This window comes from Vespula pensylvanica, chromosome 16 (genome assembly GCF_014466175.1).
Source record: "Vespula pensylvanica isolate Volc-1 chromosome 16, ASM1446617v1, whole genome shotgun sequence".
In the NCBI taxonomy this organism is placed as follows: Eukaryota; Metazoa; Arthropoda; class Insecta; order Hymenoptera; family Vespidae; genus Vespula; species Vespula pensylvanica.
Window position 1 is genome coordinate 3,846,160 of NC_057700.1, and position 22,308 is coordinate 3,868,467.

Genomic DNA, 22,308 nt, shown 5'->3' on the forward strand with positions numbered 1-22,308 from the left:
TATATTACGCACGTGTCGGAATTCTTTGTTCAAGGTTATTAATGATATAAACAATGCTGTATTTCCTCCATTTTTTTTTTCCTTCTTTCTACTCTCCTCTTTTATATTGTCGTACGTCGAAACTCAAAATAAGGGCTGCAAAATTTTTTCGACATTTGCGAGGAGTGGAGGAAGGACGAAAGAAAATAAAAAAAAAAAGAAAGAAAGAAGGAGGGGAAAAAAGCAAAAGAGAAACAGAGAAAAAGAGAGAGAGAGAGAGAGAGAGAGAGAGAACCTAAAAAAAAAAAAAAGAAAAATCTTTTTACATCCATTATCGCATTCGTACGATTAACAAAGAGATTTGCGAGCAGCAGGCAAACGTAATCGCTATTACGTTTATTGAAGAGATAGACTAGACCGAATAAAACTTGACGCATACGATGTTATCGCCGTTGGAAACAATTAATTGGCACTATGTAACAGGTATATATGTATTACAGATAGATAAGAAATTCTCGATCGTTAATCGAAACCCGGATTAACAGGTTTAATAAACGAATTTATCTCGTATCGCGATGGATCGATCGATCGACGTTCGATAATACGATTGCGATCGAAGAAGGAAACGTATACGAACACAACGTTCATCTTTAGTACGAATAAAACGTTCGTCGATAAATGCATACGAATATATATATATATATATATATATTTAAATATTAAAATAAATATTTAAATAAATACAAATATATATAAAACATCAGCTGATCCAATTTGCTAATAAAAATGATACCGAGACGTAAAGTTTCCATGATTTTCTCTGATTTCGTTGACTACAGCTACATCATCTAATTTCAAGAATCATTTCAAATACACATGCACATACACACGTACGCATACTTACGTACCTACGTATAAAATTACAACGAGAATCAGAACCGTATAAACTCCAATAAAACTAACGTTTACTTTACTGACAAAGAACTGCAATTAATTTCAAGTTTTGTTCAAATAAGGTATATAAATGAGAACGAAAAGGAGAAAGAAAGAAAGAGAGAGAGAGAGAGAGAGAGAGAGAGAGAGAGAGAAAGAGAGATAGAGATAAAAAGAAAGACAGACAGAGAGAGAGAGAGAGAGAGAGAAATGGTGTATAACAAAGCGATCGAGTGCAAAGTGAGTCAGTTTTAGCGCGATAAATAACGAAGCACGAGTGCTCTTGTTCCTGCTGACAGACAATGAGACACCCATACATGATTCATTCTCGTTACACTTCTCTGATTGTCAAGGGGTGTATTTCTTTGGTAGCTTCTTGCATTTCCGGAACCTACTCTCTTTCTCTCTTTCTCTCTTTCTCTTTCTCTTTCTTTCTCTATCTGTTTTTACGTCATTGAATTTCATTATTATATTATGATATTATATTTGAAGAAGAAATTGATGAAAAAGAAAGAAAATAGTCTTTCTTAATTTTCAAATTTTTACTTTTTAATTTTTTAATTTTTTTATTATACTACTTTCTAGCAATCTCTCTGTCTCTCTGTGCGTGCGTGTGCGTGCGAATGTGTGCATGTGCGTTTCTCTCTCTCTCTCTCTCTCTCTCTCTCTCTCTCTCTCTCTCTCTGTCCCTGTCTCTCTTTCTGTTTTTTCGTCACCGAATTTCATTATCACATTGTGATATCATATTTTAAGAAGAAGTGGATGAAAAAAAGAGTTTTTTTTTTCTTCTTCTTCTTCTTCTTTTTTCTCTCTCTCCCTCTCTTGGATTATGCTACTTCTCTTTTTAGCGATCTTTCTCTCTGTCTCTCTTTCCGTTGTTACGTCACTGAATTTTATTATCATATTGTGATATCGTATTTTAAGAAATTGATGAAAAAAAGAGATTTTTTTTTTTCCTTTTTTTTTTTTCTTTTTTTTTCTTTGATTATACTACTTTTTTTTACCGTTATCTCTTTCTCTCTCTCTCTTTTTCTCTCTTTCTCTTTTTACGTCACCGAATTTCATTATCATATTGTGATATCATATTTTAAGAAGAAATTAATGAAAAAAAGGACGAGTTCTTTTCTTTCTTTTTTTTTTTTTTTTTTTTGTTATTATACTATTTTTTTTTCTTTTTTACTATTACCTTTCTCTCTTTCTCTCTCTATTTACGGATTATTAAGGATTATTGTATCGATAGAAAAGTTGATCTCATCGAAATATAATAATAACAACGTATAAATATGTAGAAATATGCCGCGTCATTTTCTAAAAAGAGTTACGTGTGTACTATCGTTAAATAATAATATTCCCTGGTGTATAGATCATAAGAGAGGAGACGCAAGGTCCATAATTAATTCGTGTCGTTATGTCACCGTCTATGTTCGTTTGAAAGTAAATAACGTTGGAATTCTCGTCTCCTTACGGACTAACATCGAAAGATCTCACACGTCTTATTGATATATGCTCGGAGAATGGAAAGAAGAAGAAGAAAAAAAAAAGCTTTTCCATTTGAATTTCTTATTGATAATTAAACTTGATTAATTTTGAAATAAGGTTTTGGTCAATAAGGAATCATCGGACGAACAAACACGTACGAATAATTTCGTACTGAAATTTAATAGAGATCTCTCTCTCTCTCTCTCTCTCTCTCTCTCTCTCTCTCTCTCTCTCTCTCTCTCTCTCTCTCTCTCTCTCTTGCTGGGGCGGAGAAAAAGAAAAGAAAAAAGAAAAAAAGAAAAAAAGAAAAAACAAGAAAGAATGAATAAGTAAATAAAAAATCATTATCGATGAAGAAACACGATGTACGAATGATTCCCTCCAAAATATAATAATTTCTAAATATGAAATTTATTATATCCTTAAGATATAAAAAATTAAAAAGATATTATATTCTTTAAATATAAGAAGAGAAAAGAAAAAAAAAAAGCAAAAAAAGAAAGGGGGGGGGGAGAGAAAAAAGAAACAGAAGAAGAAGAAGAAGAAGAAAAAGAAGAAGAAGAAGAAAAGAAAGACTGAGTGAATAAATAAAAAATCAAACCGAAAAAAAAGAAAAGAAAAATATGTCTACGATATATAGCTTCGATGATTAACAACGCGATAGATCGTCCAGGTTCTTTTCTTCCTTTTACATAATATCCTCAATGACGTTTTTCTTTTTCCTCTTCTCTTTTTTTATTAGTATTCTTCTTCTTTTTCTTTGTTTTTTTTTTTTTGTTTGGTCTTTATTTTTTTATATATTTATTTTTTATTTTTCGTAGACCTTGATAATAACGATGCGACAAAAGGATCATAAAAATCTATTTGCGAATAAAAGTAGTGATTTTCCGTTCGTAGAATCATTTGATTTTCTACGACGATGAAATCTATGAACGAAAGAGGAGAGAGAGAGAGAGAGAGAGAGAGAGAGAGAGAGAGAGAGAGAGAGAGATCATTTGAATCTTACGATGTATTACGGCGAGTGTGTTATTTACTTTCACTCGAGGAAAGAAAGAAAGAAAGAAAGAAAGAAAGAAGGAAGGAAGGAAGGAAAGAATGAAAATGAAAGAAAGAAAGGAAAAAGAAGAAAGAAGAAATAAATCAATATAAAAAATCTTTACTTCCTGACACAAGATATATGCTCTCTCGACGAATAAAAATAGATCATCGTGTTTGTGTGCATCTATCTATATATATGTATGTATATATAATATATATATATGTATATATATAGCGTTGTTATAGTCAATAACAGATAACGCAATTAAAAATTAATTCTAATTGGTTACAATTATACTGGCGATATCCTTTATAATTTATTATCGTTTATATATATATATATATATTTATAACTTATTATTCTTTTATATATGTATATATATATATATATATGAAATCCTTAAATTTTTAAAAATTAAATAATTTAATCTCATACTCTTATTTCATTTTAAACGTCAACATTTTATAACACATGGTAAAAGTTATTAATGCATTATAATTACCGTGAAATCAACGTGAATAATCAGTCAAAAATCACAGTTTATCGAAGATCAATCCGTGAATTTCAATTCGTTAAATGTAAAGAATTTCTAATAATGTAAATCAATAAAATTAATATCGACATGAAGTAAAATAAATATTGTAAGAAGAAAATTTGAATATAAATGAGTCGATCGGTAAATTGAATGATATTTAAATAAAATTTATTTTTCTCTTGATTATATTAGAATAGATAAATCTTGGTAAACTCGTTCTTTCTCGATTAATGAATTGATTAATCTAAAATTAACACTGTATACATACGTACATACATACTTATATATAATATTTAATTGTTTTATTGAATTAATTTAAATAAATTAATATACATATATATGTATATATATATATATATATATATATATATATATAGAAGTAGATTTATGAATTTGTCAATATGACAAATAAACAAATATTTACTTCACATTGCAACAATAACAAAACAAACAAAAAAAGAAAAAAGAAAAAGAAAAACGAGAAAGATTAAACAACATTTTCGATCAACAAATCACAATCAAATCCGTACTCTTCGTAATTTCACTTAATCCCAGAAACATATCATTTAATAAAAAAAAAAAAAAAAAAAAAAACAACAAACAGAAAAAGAAAAATTCAAAAAAGATCAGAAAGATCTTAAAACCAAGTTCAATTCGATCGACGTTATCGCAAATTTTCAAAACGATACAAGCATATCGAATCTATCTAAAAGCAAAAAAAAAAAAAAGAAAAGAAAAAGAACAGAAAGAAAGAAAATAAAAAGGGAGAAGATTAAAAAAAAAAAAAAAAAAGAAAAGAAAGAAGAAGAAGAAGAAGAAACGAAAAGAAAAAAAAAAAAAAAAGAAACTTACCAAGGGTTGAAAAGAATTGTTCGTCGAAACGCATGGTTGAAAGAAATCGCGACAGTTTTATTTCCGTCGTTCCCTTTAAAAATAGAACGTTGACGAAACACTATCACTAGGGTAAAATAATGAAATTATAATGTGTCCTCCTGGCATCAGAATCTTTTCGTTATGAGACAGCAACACGAAGAAGCATCGATTGAATTCCACGGATCGACTGACCGTCACTAACAGCAACTGATCGTTCAGAATCGTTTCGATCGAGACTTGGCAGCACCGTCGTTGGACAACGAAGAACGACAACGACAACGACAACGACAACGAGGACAACGAGGACAACGAGGACGACTACGATCAGCACTCGTTGAATTCTATGAAGGAACTAAGCGTGAACAAGAGTGTTTAGATTTAGATTGATTTTCATATCTGAGAGTGAGTGAGGGAAACCAAGAGATTCCGGTAATCTGATTTGTTCCTTTCCAACCAGTTACACGTGTATTCGTATGTTTATACATATGTGTGTGTGTATATTGTGTGTTTATGTGAGAGAGAGAGAGAGAGAGAGAGGGAGAGAGAGAGAGAGAGTTTGTATGCATGTACGTGTACGTACGTTCGTAAATGAACATACGCGCATGCGTGTATGTGTATCGAACTTACACTATATCGTGCTCATATACTCGTTGACGAATCGTGGAAAACTCTTATCGCATAATTTTCTATCTTAAAACGAGCCAGCTAATCGAGAGAAGAACGACACGTTTGAAACGATTACATTTTTTTTTCTTCCGCAGAGAGAAATTGTCCGATTTATAATAAACTCTTTCGCGTTTACTTTCGGTTTGAATCGTTTATATCGTTTGGTCGTTATACTTTCGAGCGAATCGTTCTTTTTTTTTTCTTTTTCTTTTTCTATTCTTTTTTTTTTTTTTATTTTTATTTTCTTTTTGTTTCTTTGTTTTTTTTTTTTAACGCTCTCCTTTTTTCTTTTTTGGAAGGAGTCTAATGCGAGTTAATTAGAAGCGTTTGTATTAATGTATTAGATCATTGACTTCGTAGACGTAAAGAAATCACTTCTTTCATTCTTTCTTTTTTCTATTCTTTTTTTCTTTTTTTTTTTTTTTTTCTTTTTCGTTTTTCTTTTTCGCGAACACGCTTGACACATCAATAATTGCATTTTGTAATTAACAGTTTGATTTCTTTTTTCTCTTCGTCAACTGTGCCAGTATGTTTTACGAGTGAGAAACAAGAAAAAAAAAAGAAATATAAATCTAAATTTAGAAGTGCTTAATATGTAAAAGTTAAATATATGCATATATATATATATATATATATATATATATATATATAAAATGAAATATAAATAGAATACGAATCAATTAAAATGAAAAGAATGAAACGATAATGTATATATTTGTCTTTGAAATTTATTAATAAATTAATATCTAATGTATATTTTCACCGTACGAGAAGCAGTAAATAGAAATAGTATAAAAATTGATGAAGGCCATCAATTATGTTTACTGAAACGACAACTTTGAAGGTCGTTATCTATATCGTCGGTTATTATTAGTTTTGATAATTATCAACGACTTGTGCGACTTTGTGTCAAAATTTTTTTCCTTTTTGCATGAAGAATCTACGTCTATCGCAATGAATAAATAATAAGCGCAATAGATCTCTCTATGTTATACTGTATCGTTTGGTATAATACACAGTAAATATTACTAATAACAATTTAATATTTCTCATTAACGTTTTAAATATTAACATTTACATAATTAATATATTCCTTTTTTTCTTCTTTTCTTATTTCTATTAAAAGTTAAAAATTATGTTTCAACAGAGTGGAAGGAGGTTAGAACGAAAAAGAAAAAAAAAAAACATTTGAAACACCTTGTATATAATCGAATCGGTTCGATATATATATATATATATATATATATATATATATTATATAATTTATAAATATATAATTGTTAATATTTTTTTGTTGATCGAAAATTATTGTACAAAAATTAAATACAATATTGTGAAATTATGGAATAAACTTTTTTTTTTTATAATAAAATAAATAAATTAAGGAATGAAATAAATGAAGAAGAAGTCGTTCTATATATATATATATAGAGTTGGTCAATAATTAACGTTTAAATAAATAAACGATGTTACTTTTAAATAACGTAATATTTGAATTGTGATATCGAAATCGAAAACATTAGCTTTTCTTAATGAGATCGTTTTCCAGTACGCTGCTTAGAACCATTTCTGAAGTCTTAATCATCATCGTCTTTATGGTGGTTCGGTGAAAGAATTCTCCTTAATGGTATCAAGGTTAAATCCACTTTTAGACGATCTTATAAAACAATCCTACTATATATTCACAGAAAATGAGAAAAGATAGATAAAGAGGGAGAAAGAGAGAGAGAGAGAGAGAGAGAGAGAGAGAGAGAGAGAGAGAGAGAGAGAGAGAGAAAATGATGATGTATCGAAATACAATTTTTTCAGGTCAAGATTACGTGATAAAAAATGAAAAGAAGAGTAATGTGTAAACCAAAAATTCTTAAGTAATTTTGAAAATCACGTACTCTTTTTCGAAACTCTTTGTTTTTGATATTTTTCTTTCTTTTTTCTTTTTTTTTTCAAATTACAAAATTACCTACATAGTACTAATTACTAACAAAGTAACTTTTAATAATATTAATAACATTAATAACTAATTAATTACTAAAATTACTGATAAGTCTGATTACGAGGGGTTTTTGAAAGAAAAAGAAAAAAAAAAAAAAGAAAAGTTTTAAGGCAAATAGTTAACTGGAAAAGAATTAATTGATTTTTAAGATGAATTAAAAAGTTTTAGGAACCTTTGACCCACCCTGTTAATTACATTTTATATATATATATATTTTTTTTTTATTTTTAATAATGAAATATAAAAATTATATTTATATAATTTACATATATACATTTTAATAATTAAATATAAAAATTATATTTCTAAATATATATACATGTAATAATAATAATAATAATAATAATAATAATAATAATAATAATAAAATAGAAAGAGAAAACAATCCACGATACTATATCTGTAAAAGAAGGAAAAAGTGAGAGCGAGAAAAAAAAGTGAGAGCGAGAGAGAGAGAGAGAGAGAGAACGAGAGAGAGAGAGATAGGAGAAAATAATGATGATATATCGAAATACAATATTTCCAGGGCAAGATTACGTAAATGATAAAAACGACGATAGAAATAGTTAGATATATAAAAGATAAAAGGAGAGAGAAAAAAAAAGAAAAAAGAAAAAGACTGAGTTAGGTGCTTACACGTGCCATAATCAAGTTTGCAATGCAACGACTTTGTGACCTCTTCGAGAAAACCAATCGAAGTCGGTGGAGGACGTCAACTATATTTTCTTAACGACAGATTAGCCGTCGTAATATCGTCAACGTGTCGTCTAGTTCTTTTTCTTTTTTTTCTTTTTTTTTTTTCTCTTTTCTTTTTTTCCTAAGCCATTACTATTTTATGCAAAACGTGTTTTCAATAACGCTGGCGCTCGTAGACCATTCTCCATTGAAATACCTTTTGTGCGTTTTATTGATTAATATAAAGAAAAAGAAAAAAAAAGAGAAAAAATGAAAAAAAATAGAAAAACGAACGAAAAGAAAGAAAATAAGTGAAAGAAAGAAAAAAGAAGAAAAAGAAGGAAAGAAAGAACGAGAGAAGATAAATAAAACGGAGTGAGAGAGAGAGAGAGAGAGAGAGAGAGAGAGAGAGAGAGAGAGAGAGAATCAAATCTATTCGTTGAATTTTCTTTTCGACGAAGTTTTATATAATAATAATAATAATTGAAATACTAAGTTGATATCGGCTATAAGCAATTAAGTAGAAACCTAATCATCTAATTGTTAAACGCAATTTCTCACGTTCGTTCGTGATACGATCCTATCCCATTTTTTTCCATCAACGTCACTTCGCGTCGAATTTCTAGAAAAAAATTATTATTATTATTATTATTATTATTATTATTATTATTATTATTATTATTATTATTATTGCTATTATTATTGTTGTTGTAAATTATTAGGAGAGATCGTTTGTTTTCTTTTTTTTTAGCAGACGCGATAGGACCATATATTTTTCTTCTTTCTTTTTCCTTTCCATCTTTTTTCTTGTTTTATTTTTATTATTTTTATTTATATTTCTTAACGTAATCTAACTTCGTAAAATACCAATAATACTTTGTAAAATTTAATTACATATATATCAAATATGTGTGATATATGTATGTGTCTCTGTGTATTTGTGTGGGTTGATACGCGTTAAATTTGATATTTTCACAAATGAATTTATTCTGACAATAAGATACATACATATATATATATATATATATATATATATGTATATATGTATGTGTGTACGTGTGTGTATGTACATATGTACAATTATATTATCATCCAGTTTGGCATACAATATGAGATTTTTACATTGTATCATTACGTTTTTTAAAACAGATTAACTATTTATCGCTAAAATGAGAGACAACGAGGAGGATGCGTGTCGAATGCGTGCTGTTACTCGCCAATACGAATTTGCAGGACGATTAATAAGCAATTAACGACTAACGATAAGCAAACGAACGTCTTCTTTTTGCGAGAAGTAACGAAAAAATCAAAAAATAAAAGATAAAATAAAATAAAATACGAAAAAAAAAGGAAGAAAAGAAAGAAAGAAAGAACGAGAGGAAGAAAAAGGGAGAGAGAGAGAGAGAGAGAGAGAGAGAGAGAGAGAGAGAGAGAGAGAGAGAGAGAGAGAAGAGGCAAAATGAAAGAGAAAGAAAAGTGGAAAAAAAGAAGAAAAAGAAATTAAATTAAAAATAATTCGTAACAGTTCCGTTCTTCTTCTCGTAAAGTCTGTACTTTTCCTTCTGGCATCCTTATCCATTTTATTTAACGTATATGTCTATTTACATATATACACATACATACATACATACATACATATATATATATATATATATTTCGTAAACGATGTAAATGTATCGTTATTACAAATTCTTTTTCTCTCTCTCTCTCTCTCTCTCTCTCTCTCTCTCTCATACATGTTCTTATCTGTTGTCAAACCTCGCTATTTTCAGTCTTGCGTTTCGGCCTTTTCGCAAATAGTCTTACATTTATAAATTTCGTTTTCTTTTTGCTTTCTTTTTTCTCTCCTCTTTTTTTAATATTTTCTCTCCTTTTTTTTTCTTAAACGATTTCATGAAACAGTATCTGCTATCTTTAAAAGTAATGTAGATCGATGAGCAACCAAATTGATTTACTAAAAGAACGAGAAAGAAAGAAAGAGAGAGAGAGAGAGAGAGAGAGAGAGAGAGAGAGAGAGAGAGAGGAAGAGAAAGATTAGTTCATTAAATATTATTTTTTCCTATTTTAAAACAGTTTACAGACAATGCAATCGAAGCGGAACGAACGATAAGAATGACTTTTCTCTCTCTCTCTCTCTCTCTCTCTCTCTCTCTCTCTCTCTCTCTTTCTCTCTTTCTTTCCTTCTTCTTCTTTCTTTAGTCTCTCTCTTCTTCTCTCACTTCTCCCTTCCCACTCTATTCAACTTCACGCTCCTACACATACTCCTCCTCCTCCTCTTCTCCTCATTCTCCTTCTCCTTTACCCTCCCCCTACTCCCCTCCCCCCGTTGCCTTTCGTTATCTTTAAATTTTGACAAACCGAAAAAAATACCTAACTGTTACTAGCCCTCCCGTATTACTCTACAAAAGTCTATACAACACAGCTGTTAAGATCGGCTAACTTAATTATATACTACTCTCAGAGCACCGTAGAGGGGTATATCTCTTATCGGGAAAATTTTCTTCTTTATCTTCTTCTTCGTCGATGCGAACAGATATCGGTAAATAAAGATTGTTACGATTGTAACATTCTCGAGTGCCTTGGTCCCATTTTTTGGATATGGAGGAATTTGATCACAAAAGAAATGTATGTATACATATATACTATATACATTTATATTATTATATTATATGTATTATATATATTATATCTACACATATATATATACATATATATATATATATACATATTATATATATAGATGTTCGTTTCTTTTGTAATCAAATTCGTTCGTATCCAAAAAACGGAATTGAGATTCCCAAGAATGCTATAATTGTAACAAATTTTATTACTAATATTACTGATATCTCTTCTAATATTAAACAATAAAATAAATAAAAGAAAAGAAGAAATCGAAACAAAAATAAAGAAAACAATTGTGTATTAACAAATTTCATGATACATTTAAAAAATATTCCTTACAATGAATAAAGTGATAACGATTGTATCGTTATCTATCTGTTCTTTTTTTTTTCCTTTTATCAACAATTTAAATTTTTATTGCATTTAGAAAATATTTAAAAAATATTCTTCACAATATTCTGAAAATATTCTGTACAATATTTACAAAAATATTCTGTACGATGAATAATGTCGTAACTATTGCATCCATATGTATCTGTTTTTTATCTACGATATAAATTTTCTTCCATTTAGAAAATATTTTGAAAAATACGCCGTACAACATTCTGAAAATATTCCTTTACAATATTTATATATAAATATTCTTTACGATTAATATAAAATATAAAATGATAACATCCGTATTCATCAATCTACAATTCTATTTTAATTTCACAATGCAACGGACGTCGTTGTTCTTTATTATTTATTTATGTATTTATTAATTCGTTTATTTATTTATCTTCTTTTTTCTTTATTTCTTTTCTTCTTATTTCTTTTTCTTTTTTTTTTTTCTTTTTTTTTTTTTTTTTTTTTGGAAAGCCAGACAATTGCAATAAATGTGTCAAAAGATTAGCGAAAGGTGTCAAATCAAAGTCTTATTGACCGATGCAGTAAACCAATAGTGGTGAACGTCCGCATATCCAAGATGTCGGAACGGTGCTTCTTACGGAGGTTATCGTTTGACCTCCTTGGGGATTACTCTTATGAGTTTATTATAGCTTATCATACATCTCGTACAGGATGCAACCTTCGATTTGTCATGCATTCGAAACGTGTATTCGATTTATTAACGAAAAACCTCCTCAAGGACGCCAGAGTCTATCTTATTTTCTGGAGATTAGCCTCGGGCTTCGTTCGTTTAAATACTCTGTCTATTTCTCTATTTCTTTCTTTTTCTCTGTCTGTCTGTTTCTCTCTCTCTCTCTCTCTCTCTCTCTTTCTTTTTCTTTCTTTTCCTTGTTACGCGAACACTCAAGTTATTTATCATAACTTTACGTTCTTTCAAAGATTTCGACAACGTTTATGGTAACGAACTTGGTGATCTATCGCCAACGAATGAATTACTACGATAATGATAATTTTATGTAGATTATTTTCAAAAAATGGACATCATATATATGATAAACGTCATATATATATATATATATATATATATATATGACATATATATGGATATATATATATATATATATAAACGTCGTATATATATATATGATGTTTATATGAAAGTTCATTTAAAAATCAAATCGAGCTCGTAAAATACGAGGAAGAGAAATGAGAAGGAAAATGGAGAAAGCGGTAAATTAACGGTATCATGATCAAAACAAATGAATTAATAAGAAGAGAAGATCAACTGTACTCTTCCCCCACTCTTTCTCTTCCTCTCTCTCTCTCTCTCTTTATGTCTCAATCTCTCTATTTCTATGTCTCTATATCTCTTTTTTCAAACTTTTCATTATTTCGTTTCTTATCTCACGTAAACACTCAATCACGTGATTTCTTCGCGGTCCATGAATGTCTGAATCTCTTTTTAAGATCGTGGAAATAACCATTCGATCATTCGAATGAACATAATCTCTCTCTCTCTCTCTCTCTCTCTCTCTCTCTCTCTCTCTCTGTCTCTGTCTTTCTTTCTTTCTGTGTCTCTCTCCATTCGTCCGTTTGTCAATCTCTATCTTGAGAGTTTGTAAAATATAAAAAAGAAATAAAAAAGACAAAAAGAAAAAATGCAAAAATATGTTAACTCATTACCGAGAAAACCAAAAGAGAAAAAAAAGAAAGAAAGAAAGAAAGAAAGAAAGAAAAAGAAGAAAAAAAAAAAAAGAAAAAGCACTCCTCTGTTCGGAATCGATTAAAGATAAAACGTCGATAGTAACTAAGTAAGTACTCGAAACAGAGCTCAGCTTCTCGTCGAGAATCGAGAGTAACGAAGATGAAAATATTAATGGCCGAACGAACGCTTTATTTTCAATTTCAAGGTTACTCTTATGCTAATCTTTTGCGTTTCTCTCTCTCTCTCTCTCTCACACGCGCACATACATATACGCATATATTCTTTATTTATTTACAACTCCAATAAGTCGAATCATTGCAATGGGTACTTTGAAAAAAAAAAAAAAATAAATAAGGAAAAAAAGGAAACCCATATTCACGTATTCGCTGCATCCATTCGTTTTGTTTTTCTATGAATCATTGAATAGAGAGATAAAAAAAAAAAGAAATCGTAGATAACAAAATCTTGACATCTATTGATTTATTTCTTTGTACGTTCAAGAAGGAGATATAATATTTTAAGAAATTCTTCTTCTAAATGAACACGAACGTTCTATTGAAAGGTGACATTACTTTTGAATACAAATGTTTGTTTTCTTTTTCATTGCAAATGTTTATCCAAGGATTATTATTATTTTTCTTTTTATTGGCCGATCGTAATAAAGAAAAATAGCTTTCCCGAATTTTATATTATCGTACGTATATATCCGTTAAGATAAGATAATAAACATTCACGATAGTTTTCATCACTTGAAAATAAAATGGTAAATATCGTTAACCGTATCGTTTAATGAATCATCGAGCACATTCTAATATATATTTGTACCGTTGAGCTATCGAAAGGAACACATCCTTTGTTTATGAACAATAACGACAACGACGACAACAAGAAGATACGAGAGTAAAATAACGAGAGATAGAGAAAGATAAATAAATCGTCCTTAGAAAAGAGAAGTATCCTTTTAAAATTGTTCACGCGTATCTCACAGACATTTTCTTTTTTTTTTTTTTCTTCCTATTTTTATCTTATTTTCTTCTCTTCTTTTTTTTTTTTTTTTTTTTTTTACTTCTTTGACATTCGCTCTACAAAAAACTGTAGAAAAAAGAATTAATAATAAGTTTCACGTAGACATATACGAACAGACAGACAGACAGACAGACAGAGAGAGAGAGAGAGAGAGAGAGAGAGACTCCTTCTTGTCTTCCTCTTCCGCCATTTTGAATAATATTTTACAAAAACTTTTCATAAGTAAAGCAGTAGTGTCACGGTTAATCGATGTTACGTTCATTACATTCATTAACAAAACATATCTAAGTATGTAGAAAAACTTTAGAAAGAATGGATGATCGATCGATCAATCGATTGATCGAATCGACAATCATTTTTCTTTCTTTACATCGGCGATGTGCATTATTCGTACGAATGTTTTTCGGTCGACGCTGCATCTCATTTCATTGTCAATTCCCTGAACATATGAACGTTCTAAACGGCTAAACTCACGTACTTCCACCAAGGTAAATGTTTGCCGATCGATTGGCGACGTGTAAGACGAGTTTTAAAATGCATAGAGAAACGTAGAACGTAATGCACGTGTCACCGCATTGCGTCAGATCTGACCGTGTGACACGAACTATTAGTTTTCAAAATGTCGAAATTTCCCGCCAAAGTGTATAAAAGAAAACGTAGAAAGAGAGAGAGAGAGAGAGAGAAAGAGAAAAAAAAAGGAGGAAGAAGAAGAAGTAGAGGAAGAACATTAAATCATTTATAATAATTTGATATTAATTTGCTGCCATTAAAAAAAAAAAAAAGAGAAAAAAAGAAAAAAAGAATCGTAGAAAGGGACACGTAACGCTCGATAAATCGATAAGTTACGTTGATCCTGTCCGAACGTGAACTATTAGTTTTAAAAAATGTCGAAATTTCCCGTAAGAGAAAAAAAGATAGGAGAACGTTAAATCATTTATAATACTTTGATTAAGTTTCACTATAACTTATTTATGATTGTATAGATTTAGGGAGGAGAGAGAATGATAGGAAAGGTAGGGGAGGGGGGGGGGTAGGACACGTAACGCTCAATAAATCGTTAAGTTATGTTCGATCGTCTAACACTAGGATTATTCGTTTTAAAAATGTCGAAATTTCCCGCCAGAAAAGATACAAATAAAAAGCAAGAAGTTGAAAAATAAGAAATGAAATCATTTACATGTAATATAAGTATAGTTTCGATGAAATTTGTTTTCCAAATATTTTACTTGTTTGAAAAATATTTAACACGTACATATATATGCATATGTATGTACGTACATACATATATACATATACATATAAATGAGACACGTAACGTTCGATGAGTTAGGTCAAAAATGACAAACCTGTCGTGACCTCTCAACTAAATCTGACCTTTACCCTGTAACTTGACCGTTCCGGTAAGTTGTGAAAAGACGATCTCAACTATTTGACACCGTCAATGAACTTAACTTATTTGTTCACCGCTAGAAAACTTACGTAATGGTGGAAACGAATTGATCGGATGCCAGGGATGTGCATGCAACATGTTACGAAAAAGAAAAAGAAAAAGAAAAAGAAAGGAGGATATTGTCCACGTTTGACTATAAATTAGGTTGATCGTGTGAAACGAACGAAAATGAGAATTTTTAAAATTGAAAGAGAAGTACAAAAAAAAAAGAAAATATTGAAAAATTATCGTATCGTTCATCTCGAAAGAATTCATTAGTTTTTTTCGAAATTTGAAAAGGTATATATATGTATATGTTATATATAGATTAGACGCGTTATATTCATTGAGACAGAACGATCACTTGAAACATAGGATTATTTAAAATAAAAAAAAATCTGTCGTCGATAAACGAGGAGGGTATTATTAAATCGATTATCTTGAAAAAGGAAAAGAAAGAAAGAACAAAAAATTCAATCGTTTTTAAGAACTTTGAAAAAGAGCACTTGTAAATTAATTACTTAAAAATTTGTTGAGTCAGGTCGATGATGCGAGACGAATGAGTATTTCTCTTTCTTCTGTTTTTTTCTTTTTTTTTTTTTTTTTTTTTTAATTATTTAATAATAAAAGAAAAAAATACTCTTGCCGAAAAAAAAAGCGAGTACTATTGAATCGTTTATCTCGCGAGGAAAAAGAAGTACGGTTGCTTTTCCGAAATTTGAAAAATACATATAGATCGGACGTATGAAGTTTCTCGAGTCAGTTCGATCGCGTGGAACGCGTATGATTATTTTTAAAAATATCTCCCGCGGTAAAAGAAAGAAACAAGAAGAAGAAGAGAAAAGAAAAAGAAACAAAGAAAAAAGGGGAAGAAAAAAGAGCCAAATTCTCTCGAAGACAGAGAATCATTAAATCATTTATCTCTAAAAAGTTCATTTGCTTTCTCTAACCTTGAAAAATATATGGACGACGAGACGAGATTTAAAATTTGTTGAGTAAGGTTGAATATTTCTATCGAACGATTGTATCGAGAAATTTTCAAATCTGCCGTCGAAAAAAAAAAAAAGAGAGAGAGAGAGAGAAACAAAAAGTATTGAATCCTTTATCAGTAAAAAAGAGAGAAAAAAAAACATTTTCTGTTTTTAGTACCTTTAAAAAAGGAGAAAAGAAAAAAAAAAGAATAAAAAGGCGCACAAGAACAAAGCTACACGTAAAGTTCAACGAGTTAGCTCGATCATGCGAGACGAAAATTATTATTTTATCGAACGTGTCGAATCCTTGTTATACAAAAAAAAAAAAGAAGTACAAGAAGTAAGAAGGAAGAAGAAGAAGAAAAAAAATGGAGAAATATCAAATCGTTTATTTTGACAAATATATTCTTCTATCTTCTCTAACCTTTAAAAATGCATAGAGACGAGGCACATAACGCATGTGTTACGTGTTACGAGAGATCGATTAAGGCGAGACGAACGATTATTTTGAAAAATATCGATTTTTGAATTCCCGATAAATAAGAATCATCGAAATAATTTATTCCGGAAACATTACTTCGACTTTAATAATCTTGAAAATTGCATAGAGATGAGGAATATAATACATTTGACGCTCGTTACGTCAGATCGATCCTACTGGACGTAGGATTATTATGAATAATGTTGATTTTTGTAGGCAAAAAATAAAGACACACTACGTCGTTTATCACGATAAAATTTCTTTTACCATTTGTAACCTTTTAAAATGCATAGAAACGAGACACGTAACGATCGTTGATTAAGATCGATCGTGCGAGACGTACGATTATTTTGAAAAATGTCCAATTTTAGAGCCGAAAAATTGAAACACGCTGAATCGTTTATCCAAAAAATGTTCTTTTACCTTTCGCAAACTTTTAAAAATGTATGGAATCGAAACGGATAATGTTCGATGAATTGGATCTTTCGTGTAACGATGTAGGAAATATTTTGAAAAATGTCGAATTCTCGACGAAACTTACTAATGTACGTTTACTTTCAGCAATTTTTAAAAATGTAAAAAAGTAAATATATGTTACAAACGACACAATTGTTTCGTACGAAAAATTTCAAATTCTTACGAGAGAAAAAAGAAAAAAAAAAAGAAGAAGAAGAAGAAGAAGAAGAAGGAACAACAATCCAAGAAACAACGTTCGTTTCGACGAATTTACTATAACTCAGGTTATCTTAAAAATCCTATAAATATGCGAGTAAACGTGAAATCCAAAACGATCGATCGATCTTACCAGACATTTCAATTATTTTACAATAGCTTTTTTAATTCTTGATCCAGAGAGAAGAAGGACGTGTAACGTTAAACACGAATATTGAATATATTCGTTCGAACAAAAATTACTCTACCTTCGGGAATCTTTATTATTTAGAAAAAGTAATAAAAAAACATCAAATTTCTTCAACGTCGAACGCTATCTTATCTATCAAGTTTCACTCTCTTTTTTCCTATCTCGTCAAATCGATCGCGTGTCTACGTAATATCAAATCAAAATGTGAAGTTACGAAAACAAGAGAGGAAAAAAAAAAGCGAAAAAAGAAATGAAAAAAATAAAAGAGGCAAAGAAGAAAAACAGAGCAGAAAAAAATAAAAAGAAACGAGGGTGTGTTCTTCTTTTTTTTTTTTTCTTTTTTTTTTTCTTTCTTTTCCCCTTCGAAATCGCATATTTTCGTTATAGAAGAAGATAATAGGTTCAGCCTCTTTCAATTTCTAGATCGCACGGCTGCCATTTTGATACTACTTATACATTCGTATAGAACGTGCGCATAATAAAGTAAGAAAGAAATAAGGAAAAAGAGGGACGGAGAGACAGAGAGTGAGAGAGACAGGGAAACAGAGAGACAGAAACAGAGAAGGAGAGACAGAGAGAGAGAGAGAGGCGAGGGTCTCAGGGTTATCTTTTTGCCGGGCGCGTTCTTATCTCGCAACTCACTTCGTTATGTGCGAATTTTTGCCTGTGCTATGACGATGAAACACGCATGTCCACGATCCGTTGTATAATCGCAAAACAGCACGAGCAAGAGACAAAAAAAGAGAGAAAGAAAGAAAAAGAGAGAGAGAGAGAGAGAGAGAGAAACGTTTGGAAATCATTAAACAACATTCCAAATTAATCGATTTTTCAAATAAAATTGATCGAGAATACGAAGATATTATACCAGGTTCTCTTACGACGATGATATTGATAATATTGTCTATTATATATTTATAAAATTAATCGAGAATATCGATAAATTATAACACGTTCTCTAACGTTGTAACACGTCGATTATTATCATTTAAAAATCTATATAGAATTTTCGAAATCGACGATCGAACATGTTTCTCTTGTTGCAACGATAACAATGATAATTTCATTGTCATTTCAAATGTCTTCGCGAAGAAACGTTTCTCCTTCTTCGAGAAATGAAAATCGTATATTCCGAGTTCCTCTTAAATCAAATACGACGACAATGATATTTATAATATTTTTTATAAATCGATACGAATTTCTCAGTATCAGCAAATAATTGAAAGTTTCTTATTCGCGATAACGACGACTATAAAACACCAACGACGATAATAATAAAAATAATAGATAATAGATAATACAAAATAGATAATAATAACGAAGATGACACAGACGATAACATCATGAAGAAATAGATGGTACTCACTGTCGGATGAAGAGGAAGAGGCAAGGTCGCCTCCGACGATGACGTCATCATTAAAGTTCACCAGCTCCTGAATCTCGTGGTCCTCCATGACCGAAGGTCAAACCTCCCTTCTTCTTCTTCTTCTTCTTCTTCTTCTTCTTCTTCTTCTTCTTCTTCTTCTTCTTCTTCTTCTTCTTTCACCAAATTTTCAAATATATTACGATCCAACACACATCGGCTATCAAACGAAATATATATATATATATTTTTTTTCTTTTTTTTAATTTCCGGGATAGCGTGTAGACAAGAAAAAAAAAAAAGATGGAGATGGAACCGACGACGACGACTATGACAACAACAAAAAAAAGAGAGAAGGAAGAAAATGAGGAAGAAAATAAAATAAAAAAAAAAAAGAAAAAGATAGAAAGAAAGAAAGAAAGAAGGAAGGAAGGAAAAAGAAACGAGAAGAAGAAAGAAATAATACGGAAATAATAACGTAATATCGGCACGGCACTAAATATATACGTATCTATTTTTTTGTTCTCTTTTTTTCTTTCTTTCTTTCTTTTTTTTTTTTGTTTTTTGTTTTTTTGGAAAAATAGGTAACGAGCGAATAAACGAGTATGAGAAACTTTTTTCGAGTGGCGGCCGCTACGCCGGCCGTTTCGAAAATATCGTTCGCATGCGCGCGTGCGCCCGCGCACTTACAAACGTTACGTTACGAACGATCGTTTCGTCAGCGCGTCTCTGACGCGCTATCAGCTGTCGTCGTGTTAATCTGCTTTTTCGAAGAGATTAGAAGGCATACACGAGGACGGCCATGTTTTATTAATTTTTCGTTTCTCTCTTTCTTGTATTCTGTCTCCGTTTCTTTCGTTTCGCGAAAGTGAGATATTTTTATGGGATAATCGAATGCCAAAGTAAAAATTTTTTCGGGTCGATAACCAATCGGACATCTCTCTATCATTTCTTTTTTTTTTTCTTTTTCTTTTTTCTTTTTTTTTTACAACGTAATTTCCCACGTCATTTCGTGGTTACGGTAAACAGCTATGTCGATCGTTCATACGATAATACATATTTATTTTCGTTTAAGAATCAGTTTCGTTAGTCACTCGGTCTGTCAGTAATTCCCGTTCCTTCCCTATCGTTCTTTTGGTATACGTATTAATAATTGTCTAAAATTAAATTTTCATTTAATCTCGTTTTAAGTCGATACGTCATACGGACAGCGATATCCGGAGCGAAAAGAGAAAGCAAAAGAAAAAGAAAAGAAAAAAAGAAAAAGACGATAAGAAAAGAAAATGAAAAAAAAAAAAAGAAGAAGAAGAAGAAGAGAGAAATAAAAGTAACGGAGAGAATGCTCTGTGAATAAATAAGAAGTTTATCTGATTATATCGTTGCTATTCTCGTTTATTTATTTCATCATTTATTTATTTATTTATTTAGGAACGATTCTCTCTGTGTAGCATTGTTTGTATATCAGAACGTCCATTATTCGAGAGCTTATCATTATCAGAATTCTATTTTTAGTAATTAAAAAAGAAGAAAGAAAATAAAAAAAGAAAAGAAAAGAAAAAGAAATAATTTCTCCTCCATTTCTATCATGTATCGTTATATAGTAACGTGTAATACTATTTCTTTTATATAACGATAATGCGTAATAATAAAATCGTTTATATTTTGATCCGATTATTAAACTCTTTTAAATGATTCTAATCAATTTTTCCAAATCATTTTTTTGCATCCTGAAATGTTAGATTAAACGTAAGATTAAAGATTCGAACCATTAATCCCTTCTTCGAGATAATATTAACAATTGTATATATAAAAATAAATTAAATCATATATTTTATCTGTCGTTATCTATTATTATATCTACTGAATATATATATATATATATATATATATATATATATAATCAATGATGAAATTTTCCGTAGAAAAAGGTACTATTTCTTACATAATATATATATATATATATATATATATATATATATATATATATATATAAAGAAGAATATTATCTATGGATGATCGTATATTTCATATATATAAAAAAAAAAATTGAGAAAAAATCCTCCTCGTTGATAAATAAATAAATAAATTACATTACGAGTTTAAATCGACGTAACGACGAAGAAGAACACGCTCGATCGTCGCACAGATATATACATATGCATATATACATATATACAGTGTCATTGACAATACCGATTACTAGAAAATCGAACATAAACAAGTGATTTGCAATACGACGATCATTCTCTCTCTCTCTCTCTCTCTCTCTCTCTCTCTCTCTCTCTCTCTCTCTCTCTCTCTCTCTCTCTCTATCTATCCGTATCTCCCTTGCTCTTCGTCTATCTCTAAAAAAGGAAAAACAAAACTAAAAAAAAAAAAAAACAAAAAGAAGAGAAAGGAAAGAAGAAAAATCAAAAGAAAGAAATATATAATACGCAATCGCAATGCAACGATTACGAAAGAATTTATATATCATCAACGATTCGTCAACATTTGCGGTTCTATTTCGTAAAACATTAGTCTCATTCAACCATCACTATCATCACCATCATCATCACCATCACCATCACCATCATCATCATCATCATCATCATCATCATCATCATCATTTTCAACCACCACTATCACTATCACCGTTACCACTAACACGTTATCCTTCGACTTCATCAACCCCACCCAATATCCACCCCCATTCCACCACCATTTGCCTTTCCATCCCCTCCCACTAGCTTTCATTCGACCACTCTTAGTTACGGAATAATCCAAGCGTGTCGAGAAGCCGCGAGATTCGAAAGCCGCAAATCGATCTCTCGAAGGCCGCTGATTGGAGCTAGTTCGATCGTGTAATCGGTGGAGCGCCTCTATCTGTGTGGGTGTAACTCGAGACGTCCGTACCTCTAAACAGACGTGAACCAATCACGTGTAACGTAGGAGGTGGGTGCTCTTCTATGTTACAGGTCTTGTTGCGCTTAGAAACGAACGTTACCCTATTTCTCAAACCTATCGTAATTCTTCGATTATCTAATCCTATTCTTTTTCTCCCTTTGCTACGTACATTGACCTTCTTCTCTTTTCTTGTTTCCCATTTTGTTTCTTTCCTTTTCTTTCTTTTTTTTCTTTTTTTTTTTTTTTTTTTTTTTGTTATTAATTCATTTTATTCGTCTTGTTTCTCATCTCATTTTATTATTTTATTAATTTTTTCTTCCTATTGTTTTGCTTTTTCTTCTTTCTTTCTTTATTCTTTCTTTTTTTTTTTTTTATTTTTTATTCTTTTTTTTTTTTTTTTTTTT

The 22,308-nt window shown here is 30.2% G+C and overlaps 1 protein-coding gene across 5 annotated transcripts in view; it reads right to left on the reverse strand.

Moving 5' to 3' along the window:
• LOC122634945 (hepatocyte nuclear factor 4-gamma) overlaps positions 1-19,275 on the reverse strand; it is a 50,872-nt gene extending 31,597 nt beyond the window's left edge. The window contains exons 1-2 of one of the 5 annotated variants that reach the window (XM_043824495.1): positions 19,198-19,275; positions 19,022-19,161 (exon numbers count right to left, since the gene is read on the reverse strand). In XM_043824495.1, the coding sequence (XP_043680430.1) occupies positions 19,022-19,109 (88 nt within the window). In that variant the 5' untranslated portion in view covers positions 19,110-19,161; positions 19,198-19,275. Of the gene's footprint in view, positions 1-4,817; positions 5,341-19,021; positions 19,162-19,197 lie in introns of those variants that run through there. The other 4 variants (XM_043824498.1, XM_043824497.1, XM_043824496.1 and 1 more) reach the window with 4 other exon arrangements.
• Positions 19,276-22,308: the final 3,033 nt, after the last annotated feature.